This window comes from Lathyrus oleraceus, chromosome 4, assembly GCF_024323335.1.
Source record: "Lathyrus oleraceus cultivar Zhongwan6 chromosome 4, CAAS_Psat_ZW6_1.0, whole genome shotgun sequence".
Classification (NCBI taxonomy): Eukaryota; Viridiplantae; Streptophyta; class Magnoliopsida; order Fabales; family Fabaceae; genus Lathyrus; species Lathyrus oleraceus.
The window spans coordinates 187,449,299-187,463,271 of record NC_066582.1 but is presented as its reverse complement, the minus strand read 5'-3'; the positions used below and the strand labels follow the sequence as shown (position 1 = coordinate 187,463,271).

The following is a 13,973-nucleotide window of genomic DNA, read 5'->3' as shown; positions in this document are numbered from 1 at the left end:
TCTCATTAGAATTGGAGACTTCTAACTTTTGATAACCACCATGTCTCTTCTTGGCCTCGAACCAAGATTGCTTATGATTCTTCTTACCAAAAGATGCTTTCAGAGCCTATTCTACCTCTCTTTTAGAGGTTCTCTCAATCAGACGCAACTCTTGTGCCTCTAGACTGCTTTGCAGCTTTAGTTCTCATGGTGCTCAGATCCTTAAAATGTTCAATTGCTACAATAATGTAATCAAACTAAAGAGTAAGAGATCTCAGTACCTTCTCAATGATTACTTGTTCAGAAAGAGTCTATCCACAAGATTTCATCTCATTTATGATCAGAATCACTTTGGAGATGTAATCTGGTATCTTCTCATTGTTCTTCATGTTGAGATTCTCGTATTGCTTACACAGAGACTAAAGTTTCACCTTCTTCACTAATGCGTCAGCGTCGTAACAACGTACCAGTATGTCCCACACAACCTTCTTCGTCGTTGAATCAACAATCTTCTCAAACACATCCATATCCACACACTGATAAATGTAGAATAAAGCTTTTTAATCTTTCTTCCTTAACTCTCTATACGTGTTCCTTTGTGCCTCAGTTACATCCGCTACAACTGCTGCATAAACGTCATTGACGAGATCACGAACATAGTAAGCGCGAAACAAAACACACATATGAATCATCCATCGATTCTAATTCTTTCCATCAAAGACTAGAAACTTTGTGTTTAAACTACCATTTTCATCGTTCATCTTCGATCTTGTGCAAGAATTCACTCATATCTCACCAAACACTCGTGTTTCTCAATCTCTCAGAATACAAAAATGTGATTCTGTTAGGATTTTGATCATGAATTCAAGAAACGAAATCAATCACACACGCCTCACGTTCACTCAGTGTTTTCCATGGATCCGAACCGGAGCTCTAAATATCAATTGTTGGTGCATAAAAGGAAGAAGATAAAGATGATAAAAATGAAAGAGAGAGAAAAATTTCTAACAAACTTGCACTAGAATTTTCAATATACTTACAAATAAAATTAGGTTATATATATATATATATATATATATATATATATATATATATATATATATATATATATATATATATATATATATATATATATATATATATATATATATATATATATATACTCATCAAAGTAAATATAAATTCAAATACAAACTAAATTACATCTAAATAAAATTTAAATAAATTACAATCTAACAAAAACACTAAACAAGCAAAATATCTCAAGGAAAATATCTTAAACAAGAATTAAAGTCAAGTAATTATAATAAATCAGATATTTAGATAACATTAGTACATCAACAATGTCGCGTTATGACTGTATTTGTATGCTTAGATAGCCTTTAATAATCTTTGCCAAACTAATGCATGATTACTTGCAGTCCACATGCATGTCATACATTGCTAATAATCGAGAGACAAAAATTAGCCCAACATCCATAAAATTAATGAAATTGATAAAAAAAAGTTCAATGAATTAATTAACACATGCAAATACTCATTGCATCATATGATAGGTTAGCTTTTTCCTTTGTTTGCTAAAAAAAATAGTCGATAGCCCATAAAGTAGTTTATACTAGTACTACACTAGATAGTACATAAACTTTCTGATAACCAATTATAATTATTAGGTTTATAATTTTTGATTAAAGATGCGTCCCATTTGATACAAGACCCTGAAAAATTGAGCCGTTGTTCAAAATTTCAGTTATCATCATAAAAATACATTAATACTTGTACTACCAGTAGTATCAAATTTGAAACAGTGTGTTGACTAAACTCATAGGGGTAACATGGGAAATATACAAAACTCTTCTTACAAAGATCCAAAACAAAACATGGACTCCACTTTTAGCTTACTACTATAAATAACAAACTTTCTCTGCAAAGTATCTTAAAGTTCTTCCATTGTAGAAAAACACAACTAAGACACTTACAAAATCTACTAGCTATACAGGCATACTACTTTTAAAATGGTCGATGTGGACCGTAGAATGACCGGTCTGAACCCGGCTCGGGCTCACTTAGCCGGTCTAAAACGACTCTCCGCCAGAGCCGCATCTATCGCCGCTACCACCACCGTACGTAACGGTCTTCTCTCATTCTCACCTCTCGCCGATAAAATCATAACAAACCTCCGCAATTCAGGGATACAGGTCCAACAAGGTCTCTCCGACGCCGAGTTCGCACGCATAGAAGCCGAGTTTGGTTTCGTTTTCCCACCAGACCTCAGAGCTGTTCTCACCGCTGGTTTACCCGTCGGAGCTGGATTCCCGGACTGGCGCGCCACCGGGTCACGCCTCCATCTTAGAGCCTCGCTGGATCTTCCTATGGCGGCTATTTCATTTCAAATCGCGAGGAACGAGATGTGGGCCCGGTGTTGGGGTCCGAAACCCTCCGAACCCGAAAAAGCTTTGCGGGTTGCAAGAAACGCTTTGAAGAAAGCCCCATTATTGATCCCAATCTTTAACCATTGCTACATTCCATGTAACCCCTCTCTCGCCGGAAACCCTGTCTTTTACGTCGATGAGAATCGAATCTTCTGCTGTGGAATCGACTTATCAGATTTTTTCCAACGCGAATCACCGAATCGGAGCTCCGAAGTTTTATCGGGTCCTGTGATTCTAAGGAAACAGAGATCCGTCACAGAGAAGAGCGTTAGCACTGTTTGTGCAGAAGTGAATTTCACACGGAGGAGCCTCGACGCCGGAGGGAGGACACCAAGATGGGTGGAGTTCTGGAGTGACGCCGCGGTTGATCGACGGAGGAGAAGCTCTTCATCTCGTGCAGAGTCGCCGGAGAGGTTTTTCGATATTATAAAGTTTGAGGTACCGAAATGGGTTGAGAATTACGTTGAAGAGATTGGGTCGGTTTTGAGAAAAGGTGGGTGGAGCGAACCGGATATAACCGAAATGGTGGAAGCTTCTGGTTCGGGTTTTTTTGAAGGCGATATGGTTATGTTGGATAATCAAGCGGTGTTAGATGCTCTTTTATTGAAAGTGGATCGATTTTCGGATTCGCTTCGGAAATCTGGGTGGAGCTCCGAAGAGGTTTCGGAGGCTTTAGGATTTGATTTTCGACCCGAGAAGAAAGAACGGAAACCGGTTAAGAAACTGTCACCTGAACTTGTTCATAGCATTGAGAAACTGGTGGGATCGGTTTCTCGGTCATGAATGCTACTAATTGAAAACTGGAGTTTTTTCTTATTTTGATGGTAATGCTAATACTAAATTACTAATTAATTTTATTTTTATTTCCTTTATAAGTTACTAGATATTTTTATTTCCTTTGTTCAAGATGCATTCTGAACTGCGTAATGTTCAAGATCATTATTGTCCTGAATAACTGTAATTTCATGATAAACAATTAAATGTTAATATCAACTTCTCTAATTCTTTTTATGTGTGAGTATTTTTGTTTTATTTGTCTTGTTACAATGTACAATGGGAGAGTCGGTTTTATATCTTTTAGCTGATTTTATAATATAACAATCTTTTGAATTTGACGTTTTAGAATAATATCTTGGGAATTTGAAATGGGACATGCACAGTATGTTTGGAGTTTGCAAACAAGGAGAATCAATAGGCACAAAGGTTTTGGTCGTATAGCTTTAAAGAGACAGAAAAAGATTGATATGTGTGTGGTCTACATGTATATGTTTGTGTTTGGCTTAGAAAGATGGTTACATTTTACACGGGGTATCCGGAAATAAGATGGGAAAAGGCGTTGCCACACCAAAATGTTGTGATGTTTGGAAAGTAGCAAAGATAGGGACCACGTGATGTCTGGGGAAGCTTAGCTGAACAATGGTTCCATGGATAAATTAGAATAAAGTTGTGCATCAGGGATGAAGAAATTTTTAAAAGTTTGTTCTTGATAATTTTTTTATTTTTTACATTTTGAAAAATTAGTTGACAAACTGAGGTATGAGATCGGTGAAGTCTATTTTGAATACATAAGTTCTTTGAGATCGAGTTGGTATGATAGTCGAGTATGGTAGGGTTAGTCGATCGAATAGTCAGGATGTCATCTACTAATCAGAATCCGGTTAGGCTATCCGAGTAAGCAGGACGAAACCGACTTTCCATAAGCCAAAGATGATTCAACTAGTACAAATCAGATATGATGACAAGACTAGGATGTCATCTGAAGGGTCATAAGAGAACGATTACAAGATGATGCATTATGGCAAGGGAGTTATATTTAGTGAAGGGGCGAACTTTACATGACAATTATAAGGAAGCGGAGGTTACTGCCAGAAATATTTATGAAAAACATGTAGAGTCAAGTGGGGAAAAGGGGAAGGAGATGAAGACATATAAATATGAGGATGTTCGGAGGGTAAAGGACAAGCAAAAACGAAACTAACATACATAACAAACACCTCAACCGTTCATTTTAGGCTCTCATGACTTAGAACAAGGAAGTCAACCTTTTAGTGTTTTTTAGCAAGAACATTTGGCGCACACCGCGGGACCTTGGTAAAACTTGCCCATGCCACACAAAACTATCATAAAAAACGTTAACATTTCAGCTGGACTATGTCGGGATCGTCTCACAGTTGAAGCGATTTGTCCCAACCACCAGATATCACTCAATTGCAAACACAAAGTCTTCAAGAAGGGGATACATAGGAGGAGCCTCTAGACTCTCAGCTTTTATCCGAAGCCATCTGAGATGATCAATCCCTGGAGAACTTCAAGCCACTCTTGATAGTATCTTTCAATGGTAAAACTGACACACAGGAGCACATTATTGTCATCAATAATCAGATGACAATAGTAGGGGTTGCTGACTCGCTCCAGTGTAAGCACATGGCTCGTCACTCATTAAACACTATTGTCGGAGGATTTTCCGGTGGGGGGGGGGGGAGAAACAAGTTTGGCTAGAAAAAGATATGCCCAGACTATGATGCACATCAGAAAAGAGTCGCCTATGGAAGAGATAGACAATCAGGCCACAATCACCTTCTCTAAAAAAGACGCTGAAAGAGTGATCCCTCACGAGGATGACCCAATGGTGATTGTCATACCCCAAAATTTTTCCTCCCCTTTTCATCTTTTCACTCAACCCTTAACTTGAGATTCATCTTTACACATTCATATTTCATTCATATGCATCATTCATTTATTGATACTTGATAGTTGATCATTATATATTCAATGCTCTATGTCTTGCAAAATTAGGATTTGTGTGTGGATCAAACCTTAAAGGTGTGACTTGGTTCTCCATCTGAACATAGGGGAAGTGAAACCCTAATGGGCCTGATCTTTGAGATGTGAATTCAAGAATACTTCATCATGGGACTCCTCGGGGCATTCAAACCCTAGTTTCTTGTGAAGCATCTTGATTTATTCAAAGACCTTGATTGAAGGGCATGCCTCATGGAAACCCTAATCAGGGGAGATATGGTCCTAATGCCCTTTGTGTGACCTCCTAACCCTAATTCTATATGATTCTCCTTCGGGCCATTGGTGCTTGATTCTCTTGCTTGGTTAGAGTTTATTCAATAACCTTTTGTGCATGACCATTCATGTTGGTTTCTTGGTGTTGATTCCTTTCATCTTGTTCTTGTGTCCATTAGTTAGAGTCCAAGTACACGTTCATAGCCTTTCAACTAAATTATACTCATGCCTAGTGCCTAGTTCATGGGTTGCTTAAGTCTATTTCATTAAAATTCTTTATCATGCCTTTGGTTTGGTCCATGGATCCTTGTTTAGGTCCTAGTTCTTTGTTCTTCTTGGTTCTTGCTAAGGTCTTTATTTCATGTTATTGGTTCACTCAAGTCATTGTCTTGTCCATCATTCAAGTCATGGTCTTATTCATCATTCATGTTAATCCTAGACATGTGTTAAGTTCATCATTTAGTTCACCAATCCATCCATTTCAATCTCTTTCAAACATGTTCATACAATGATTCATGATATGGTAAAGTCATTCATTTCATATACAAGATTCAATTCAAGACCAATTCAATTTCATTCAAATATAAGAAAATCCCATCATTACAATCCGTTACAATGTTCATTACATCAAAAAAATGCAAAAAAAAATATGTTGACCAAATGTTGACTTTGGTCAACAATTGACTTTTTGGTCAACTTAGACCAAAGTCAACCTTAACCCCTTTTTCATCCTAAATTCGTAAATCCCCATTCTAATCCTAATCCTAATCTTAAAAATCCATTATGGTCTTTGATTGACCAATTATGCATGATGCTTCATGATCCAATTTTTTTGTCATGTAATCTTGGTTGTTCAACCATAAAAGCCATGACCAGGTGAACCAAGCTGCCACAAAGGAATTGAGCCATTAAACCTACATGAGCTGCAAAAGAAAACCATGAAACAACACACATGAAGCAAGTCAGTATGGAAATTATCATGCAAAACAGTCCTAAGTCAGACCTAACCACATATAGTGGCGGAGCCATATAAAAAATTTGGGGATGGCCGCTAACGTAAAATAAAGATTATAAATAAAATGTAAATAGTATTTTAAATAAAACATTAAAGTTAAAATAAATACAAAGTTAAAATAAATACAAAGTTAATTACTAAAAATTTAAATCACATGACTTAAAACTACCTTAAAGTAATGCTTTACGCGTTCCGAGTGACTTGAAATCGTCAATAATTGACTCCGAACTAATGTTTGCATTAATCTCCCTTTCAATATATACTGTCATGCTATCTCCAAGAAACCCATCATCCATCTTGTTTCTCAACTTAGTCTTAATAATTTTCATTGCTGAAAAAGACCTCTCAGTTGTGGCCGTAGAAACGGGAAGAGTCATGATAAGACGAAGTAGTCTATCAATCAAGAAGTAAGTTTCAGCCTGCCCAGATGCAACCAAACATGAACATAGTTCTTGAATAGTTGATAAATTATTCAAGTTCGATGCTTGACGAGCAACAAATAGAAAATGTTGGAGTTGAAATTGCAAATTATTCTTCTCTTGATCACTAAAATCCATAGGATAATATTTTTCAACTAAAGAACAAATAGTATCAATGCTAAAAGCTTTATATCCATCCTTAGGAGATAAAGAACAAGAAAGAGTTGACAAATCCATTGCCTGCTCACTGAATTTGTTATTCAACTCTTGTAACTGTTTTTCAATGGTAGTGAAAAAGATTTCAACTTTAAAGTAATGTTGAATTGTGACTTGATTCTCTTCAAGACGGGAGCGTCCAAATCTTGTTGTTGAATGAACATCATTAAGATCAAGAATCTCAATACCACGCTTTTCACAAAAAGATACCATTTTAGTAAACAATATATCCCAACCATTTTCTCTCAAACCTTGAATAAGATGTTTTGTTGAACGAACCAAGTTCATAGTGTAACACCTCAAAATTTGCCCTCCTCTCTTGAGACTAGCATTTAACATATTGCATATCATTTTAGGTCATTAGGCATTGCATATTGTATATCATGTGGTTACATTGTGCAAGCCATTATCTCAAGTCTTGTTCAGAAGATGAGGAAGTCAAAGTGCAAGCCTAGGGTTTTATTGGACTGGTCATTGATCATCTGAGGCTGAGGCAGTTCAAATTAGGGTTTTGTGATTCTCAAAAGAATGTTGGTTTTCATCTTGATTGCAATGATACATCATCATCATCATGGTTGGATTTCATCAAGTGTTGGATCAGATTCCTTGAAATTAGGGTTTTGACCACTGGTCAACCCTAATCAATTGCATTGGGCCAATCAGGGCATAATCAGGAGATGGGGTCTATGATGGCTATGGGGTTCATAATATGATTATATGGTGCTTATTGAGGCTAGGGTTTCACCCTTGAGCCATTTCAGTTGGAGATTGGGGTTCAGATTGATCTATGCATTGCCAGATTCATCTGTTAGATGAAAAGTCAACTGTGGTCAACTGTATATGATTTGATGGATTTGGAGGAGGAAATGAGTTGGATACACTTCATTCATGTTGGAACAAGTGTTATTTGACATCTCAAAGCTTAAGAATGGAGAAAATCAAGTCAGGACAAAAACTGCCAAAAATAGAAAGGACTTGTAATTGAAGTTTCCAAAAATGGAAAGTTTTTGACCTCAAGACCACGTGTCCAAGGAAGCTTCAAATGAAAATTTGTTCAACATGAAAGTTGTAGATCTTGCTCTCACCTTTCTAAAAAGTCCAAGAACTTGAAAATCCCATGTATGGTTGTCAAGTTATGGTCCAGTGAATTTCAGAAATGACCCATAATCAGGAGGCCATAACTTCCACATGGTTTGTCCAAATTGGAAATTCTTTATATGCACAAACTCCATTTGACATGTACTTTCATGGTGCATAATTGGATTTTCTCAAAAGTGGTCAATGCAAAAAGTCAAATTTCAACTGGACAGTTAAATGAACCAGGGGCAAAATTGTCCAACTTGTGAAATAATTGGAATTTTTGAGTGGGGATTTTTGCAACACTTCACAAATGGTATTTGAAATTCGTTGGAATATTCATAACATGGCTAGGCTTCATGGTTTGGAAAATGGTTTTTGAAATGAACTTGAATAATTGGACACATAGCCATTCACATGTGAACTTCCAAAAATACTCATCCAATGAAGGTGAAACAAGTTGCAACAGCTCACACATGTCATTTTGAGAGTGTGTGAGCTGTCCATGAGCTGGCAATGAGCTGGCATATGAAGTTACATTTTTGCCCTTGGTGTGAAAATGACATTTTCACTAATCATTTCCATTTGATTAATTAGCATGGTTAAGCATGGATTAAGCTGGCATATATATTCTTAATCATCATCAAATCATAACAAGAATTCACATTTCACCAAATCAGATCCAAAAACTCATCACATTCTCTCAAATTCTCAAGAACCACATAACACTTCAATTGACCAAAACTCTTGGAATTCTTGATCAAATGTGAAAATTCTTTTGGCATTGATCTTGATTCATCATCATCTCCATCTGTTTTTGCATTTCATCACCAATTTCACACTGAAACACGACTGTTCAAGTGGAGCTCCATTCATGACAAATCAGAATTTCGTGCATTAGGAGCTGTTTCACTCAAACCTAATCACATCATTCAACTCCTTGAAGCTTCTGGTCCATCTGTTTGTGGAGAAAGCGCGCAAAGAACAGCAATACAACACTGCAATTTCCAGGTTTCCAATTTTTCGAATCTCAAGATTTGCTTGATTGTTGTATGCATATCGTAGTGTGTTGAATGTAGAGTCCAGTGATATGATTAGTTTTGATTATAGTGAACTGTAGCTCGTGATATTTGGATTTGAAGTTTCGATGCAAAACCCTAACTCGATCGATTCAGAAGATTTAGGAATAGTTAGGTTAAATTAGGATGATATTTGAGATCCTCATGTTAAGACGGTTCCAACGACTATTCGTTTGTGAGTTTTGGTGGAGATTTCATGTTCTTCGTGTTCTTGCTTTTTCTGGAAAATCTGGAATGAAAACGATGATGAAATGGTGTTTGATCTGAAATTCCATTTGAATATTTGAACTCAGTGTTTACCGCCCCCGCGTTTTGTTATTTACAACTATGTCATTGGTTAATTCATTTAAATTATATTAATTCTAAAAATCATTAAAAATTCATAATCACTTTAGAAAATTCACCAAAAATTAATTAAAAATCAGAAAAATATGTGGATTTTTTTGTTGACTTCCTAATTGACTGTAGAAGTTTATTGACTTATTTTTGGAAGTTGTGCTTGGAGAGATTTTAGTTTGACCTAGGGTTGTTTCACATGTGTGCATTTTTGATACATTCTACCATATCCATTGTGAAATCCTCATGCTCTAAAATAAATGCTTGAAAATTTTTGTGATGATTGTGGACTGGCTAATGTTGATTTATATGTAAATTTCATGAATTTTGGATTCCTGGTGTTTGAGTTATGAATTTTGGAATCTAGGTGTGACAATTTGTGTCACACCTTATTGTGTCAACTTGCTGGATATATTTGAATGACCTAGACTTGTTAGAATGATGTGAAATTTTGCATGGAGGTTCATTAACATGTTAAGATGCTATGTGTATTTTTCTGGATTTCTCCATTGCATTTTCAATTTGATTGCTATTTTTCATCTCTGTTGGTTGATTATGCAAGTTCATGTGACACATGTTTGAATATTTGATGTGAAATGCTCATATGGTATTGAATGAATATGAAATTTGGCTTGCTGGTTATAGACACATGATAGAACATGATGCTTTTGGTCCCAGTCATTTCTTTATTGTTTTCATTGAAGTATGAATTTTTGAAGTGAATGCATGTGTTGATGTTGTGATTTGGCTCATATAGTTGTGTCTGTTTTTGTTGATTTTCATTGACATGGTTTCCTTTGTCCAATTAAGCTAAAATTTGACATGCTAGACCTAGGATATGTCCTGTTTAGGTGTAATTTATTTGAGATTTTTTGGATTTGTTTTGATATGGATTTGAATGCAATAGTTCTGTTTGGATGTTTGGTGTTCCATTTGAACTAGTTTGACTTGTTTTGTGCATAAAAGGAACATGATGAATGATATGGACATGGGACTAATTGTGTTGGCTTTTGTTTGACATTAATTTGACTTTGGTTGGATATCCCTTGCTGTTTAGGAATTTTTCTTGCCTTTGGACCCTAGGCTTGGCCTAGTGGTCTAGTTTCTAACATTTGATTGAGTTTTCAGGATGAAAAGGTGCAATGCTTATGGAGAATGATCCAAGTCAATTCAATTGATGTTGTTTGATGTTTGTACACTAACATAACTTTGTTTTGTAGGTTGTGAAGTTTGGGCTTGAGCTCATAGCTTGCCTTTGTTGTGCATTAGTTTGTATAGTCTGACTGATTAATACTTGCTGTTTATTTTTGCCTGTCTGAGTACTAACTGTGTTTGACTGTTTCCAGGTACTTTTAGTTGCTCAGTTCCTTGTGAACTTTTGCTTTGCTTTGCTTAAGCAACTTGCATTGAGGTATAACTTCCTAACTTCATGTAGTCTGGAGACCCGGTCTGTTATTTGACCGGGCAAACTGTTTGAAGTCCTCCTTAAGAGGCGATGCTTGTGTGTGTTTACATTTGTCCTAAGCAGGTAAAGTCCTTAATCAAGGCAATTGGTGGAAGGTAGGGATATGCAATCTATCCCCCACTATTCAGTTGAGTCGTCCCTCTGCTCACACGGCTGTGTGTTGATGCATTGGGGCACAAACCCAAGATCTCGTGCTGTTGCACAATCGAGTCAGAGTCTTCGAGCGTAGAAGGGTCCCTCCATTCTGGACCCACGCTCCCTTGTCTGAAGCTCTCCCTGGTCAGGGATAAGAGCTGTGAGGTCTGATCCTCACTTCACCTTTCATCTGCTTCACCTTAGCCTCGTAATGGCAAGGTTAAGAGCAAACACAGCCTGTACAGATGACTTGCTGAGGCAGTCAAACCTATTGTGTGAGCCCACTTGTTTGGTTATAGTGCGTGCTATGTGGATATCTGTTTGAGATGCTTGTCCTCATTTGATGTATGCTTGAATTATTTCGTATGCTTGTATGCTTGCTTCTTTCCTGGATAGGAGTAGTTTGCTTATGCAAGTAGGATAGAAAACTGAACTTAGGGTAACGATGCATGACAACACTAGGCTCGAGTCCAGCTCCCTGGTAGTGTGTCTTCCCCTGGTTTCTGGCTAGTAATTCAGTCCCTTTCAGGGGAACTACATCGCCCTGATCCTTGTTCCAGACGAGGTATGTAGGCAGGTGGTCGTGCGAGACCACTCCGGGCACTTTTTTTCTTTTTGTGTGTGTTTACCTGTTATCTGTTGTGTGTTTGGTTCGGATGCCGACGTAAGTCCAATGATTGGCTGTCGGGCTCCACGTTTGCCCTTCTGAGTGTGTTTTGGTTCGGATGCTGACGTAATTCCATCGAGTAGTTGTCGGGCTCCAGGTTTGCCATCTGTTTGTGCGTTTTGTGTTGTTTGGCGTGCGTAAGCCGAACTACAGTGGCTCTGATTCTTGTTCCAGACAAGATATGTAGGCATAGGACGCGATGTCCTATCGAGCTCCCTTCTGTTAACCCCACCTGCGTTCCCTGTGTGTGTGTGATGTTTAGCAACCTTTTCTTTATTTTAGAACGTGGATCCCGTCGAGTACGACGGACGTGAGGGGTGCTAATACCTTCCCCTTGCGTAACCGACTCCCTTACCCTTTCTCTTTGGTCGCGAGACCATTTCCTTTCCAGGTTTCTCTGAGCGTTTCCTTTCCCTATTTTGGGATAAATAACGCGCAGTGGCGGCTCTGTGTTGTGTTTTTATTTGAGTCCCGCCGGTTGATTTTCGTGGATGCGACAGCTGGCGACTCTGCTGGGGACACGAACATGTTGACCTATGCTGGTCCATGGTCCCTAAGCGAGTCTCTCCTAGCGTTCTAGGATTAGTTTAGGTTGTTTGTGTTGTATTATTTATTGCATTTATTATTCTAACCAGTGTATATATTTGCATTAAATATGTGCATGCATCATTCTATCATATTGTTGCCGTCCTCTGTGCAGGTGGTTCCTCTGTTTTGGGGTGGGTGTTCTGAGTGGGGCTAAAACCCAGGCCCGAGTATACACCTAGGATTAGCGTGGTCTCGTGTCGCTCACATGTCGGTTGGGCATGATGTTGCGACGTGACATACCACAAGCCGGACGAGGTTCATCTGAGAAGTGCTCTTCCAGTGGGGTTTTCCACTTTGGTTGGGTTATCTCTGTTGAGCTGTTGACTCTGGTGACCGATCATTTCCCGGATCTTTGGTTTAGACGATCTCAGGAGAGCTACAATGGCACACCCGAAAGGGCAAACCCATTGAGTATCTCTGCCCGATTGTCGAGACTATTATCCGCCTTAGGATGACCTGTTTAGAATTTACCTGTGAGGGGAGGGTGATTCTTTCAGATGCATGTTCAGATGGTGATTCAGATGATGGTGACTATTTGTTCCGTGGATCAGAGTCATATTTATAAGTCGGATTTATGGTCATTTATCGCCGTGACGCCGGATTGTTGTCCGTGATTTATCAGCGGGGATCCGTTTATTTCAGGATTCCCCGGGCCGAGTTATTTATCAGTGGGGATCCGTTTATTTCAGGATTCCCCGGGCCAATTCAGATGGTTATGGGTATCTGCTCAGAGTTTATCTGATGATGATGATGATGATGATGTATCTGTCTTCCGTTTATTTCGGAACCCTTGAGTCGGACTTATGGTTAATCAGTACCTCAGATGGTTGTGATCGGTTCAGAGATCAGGGCTGTGATTCAGAGCAACAGATGATCAGATGACTTGGAGGATGGCCCAGTGCATTGCATACATCTGCATCATTCTCATTTTGCATTCATCTGCACTCAAACTCACGTCTAGCCATATGGGGAGTATTATTGATTGAGAATCTGGTTGAGAGACATCTTGAATTTCAGAATATGGATGTCAAAATGTTGTCTGTCTCGATGAAATCAGAATCAAAGGACAGAAGCTTCCTCATATGGATAGACGTTGCATTCATGCATATTAACCTGTTTGCTATTTTGCAGGAATCATTGCTCGCGCTCGTAGAGTCATCCCTTTGCACTCAACCCGTCCTCACAGATACTTCACCAGACGCAACACTCCTAGGCTGATGGATCTTCCGAGTACTGATCTCCTTGAGCTGAAGGACAAGATGACTGAGCTGATCAACATCATGCAGGGTTTTGCAGTTGGTCAGAAAGCTTTAGCAGATAAGGTTGAGAAGCTTGAGCGGGCTTCTGCAGCTAACAGTGTTGTTAACCTGGATGGTGTCTCCAACCAGGGGCGGGTTGGTTCCAGAGACGATGAAAAAAGAGCAACCGTAGGTATGGTGAACAACAATGCTGTTGGTTTTGGTGCTGGTGGTCAACCTGGGCCCGGTCTGGGGCAGAATTTGAAGGACAATTTTGTGCCTCCTTTCTATGGGTTTGATGATGACAGGGAGGAG

The 13,973-nt window shown here is 38.5% G+C and overlaps 1 protein-coding gene across 1 annotated transcript; it reads left to right on the top strand.

The window, feature by feature from the left end:
• Window positions 1-1,869: 1,869 nt before the first annotated feature.
• On the top strand, window positions 1,870-3,410 carry LOC127074454 (uncharacterized). Its single transcript, XM_051015778.1, has one exon. The coding sequence runs from the start codon at window positions 1,992-1,994 to the stop codon at window positions 3,189-3,191; it is 1,200 nt and encodes a 399-aa protein (XP_050871735.1). The 5' UTR covers window positions 1,870-1,991; the 3' UTR covers window positions 3,192-3,410.
• The last annotated feature ends 10,563 nt before the right edge of the window (window positions 3,411-13,973 follow it).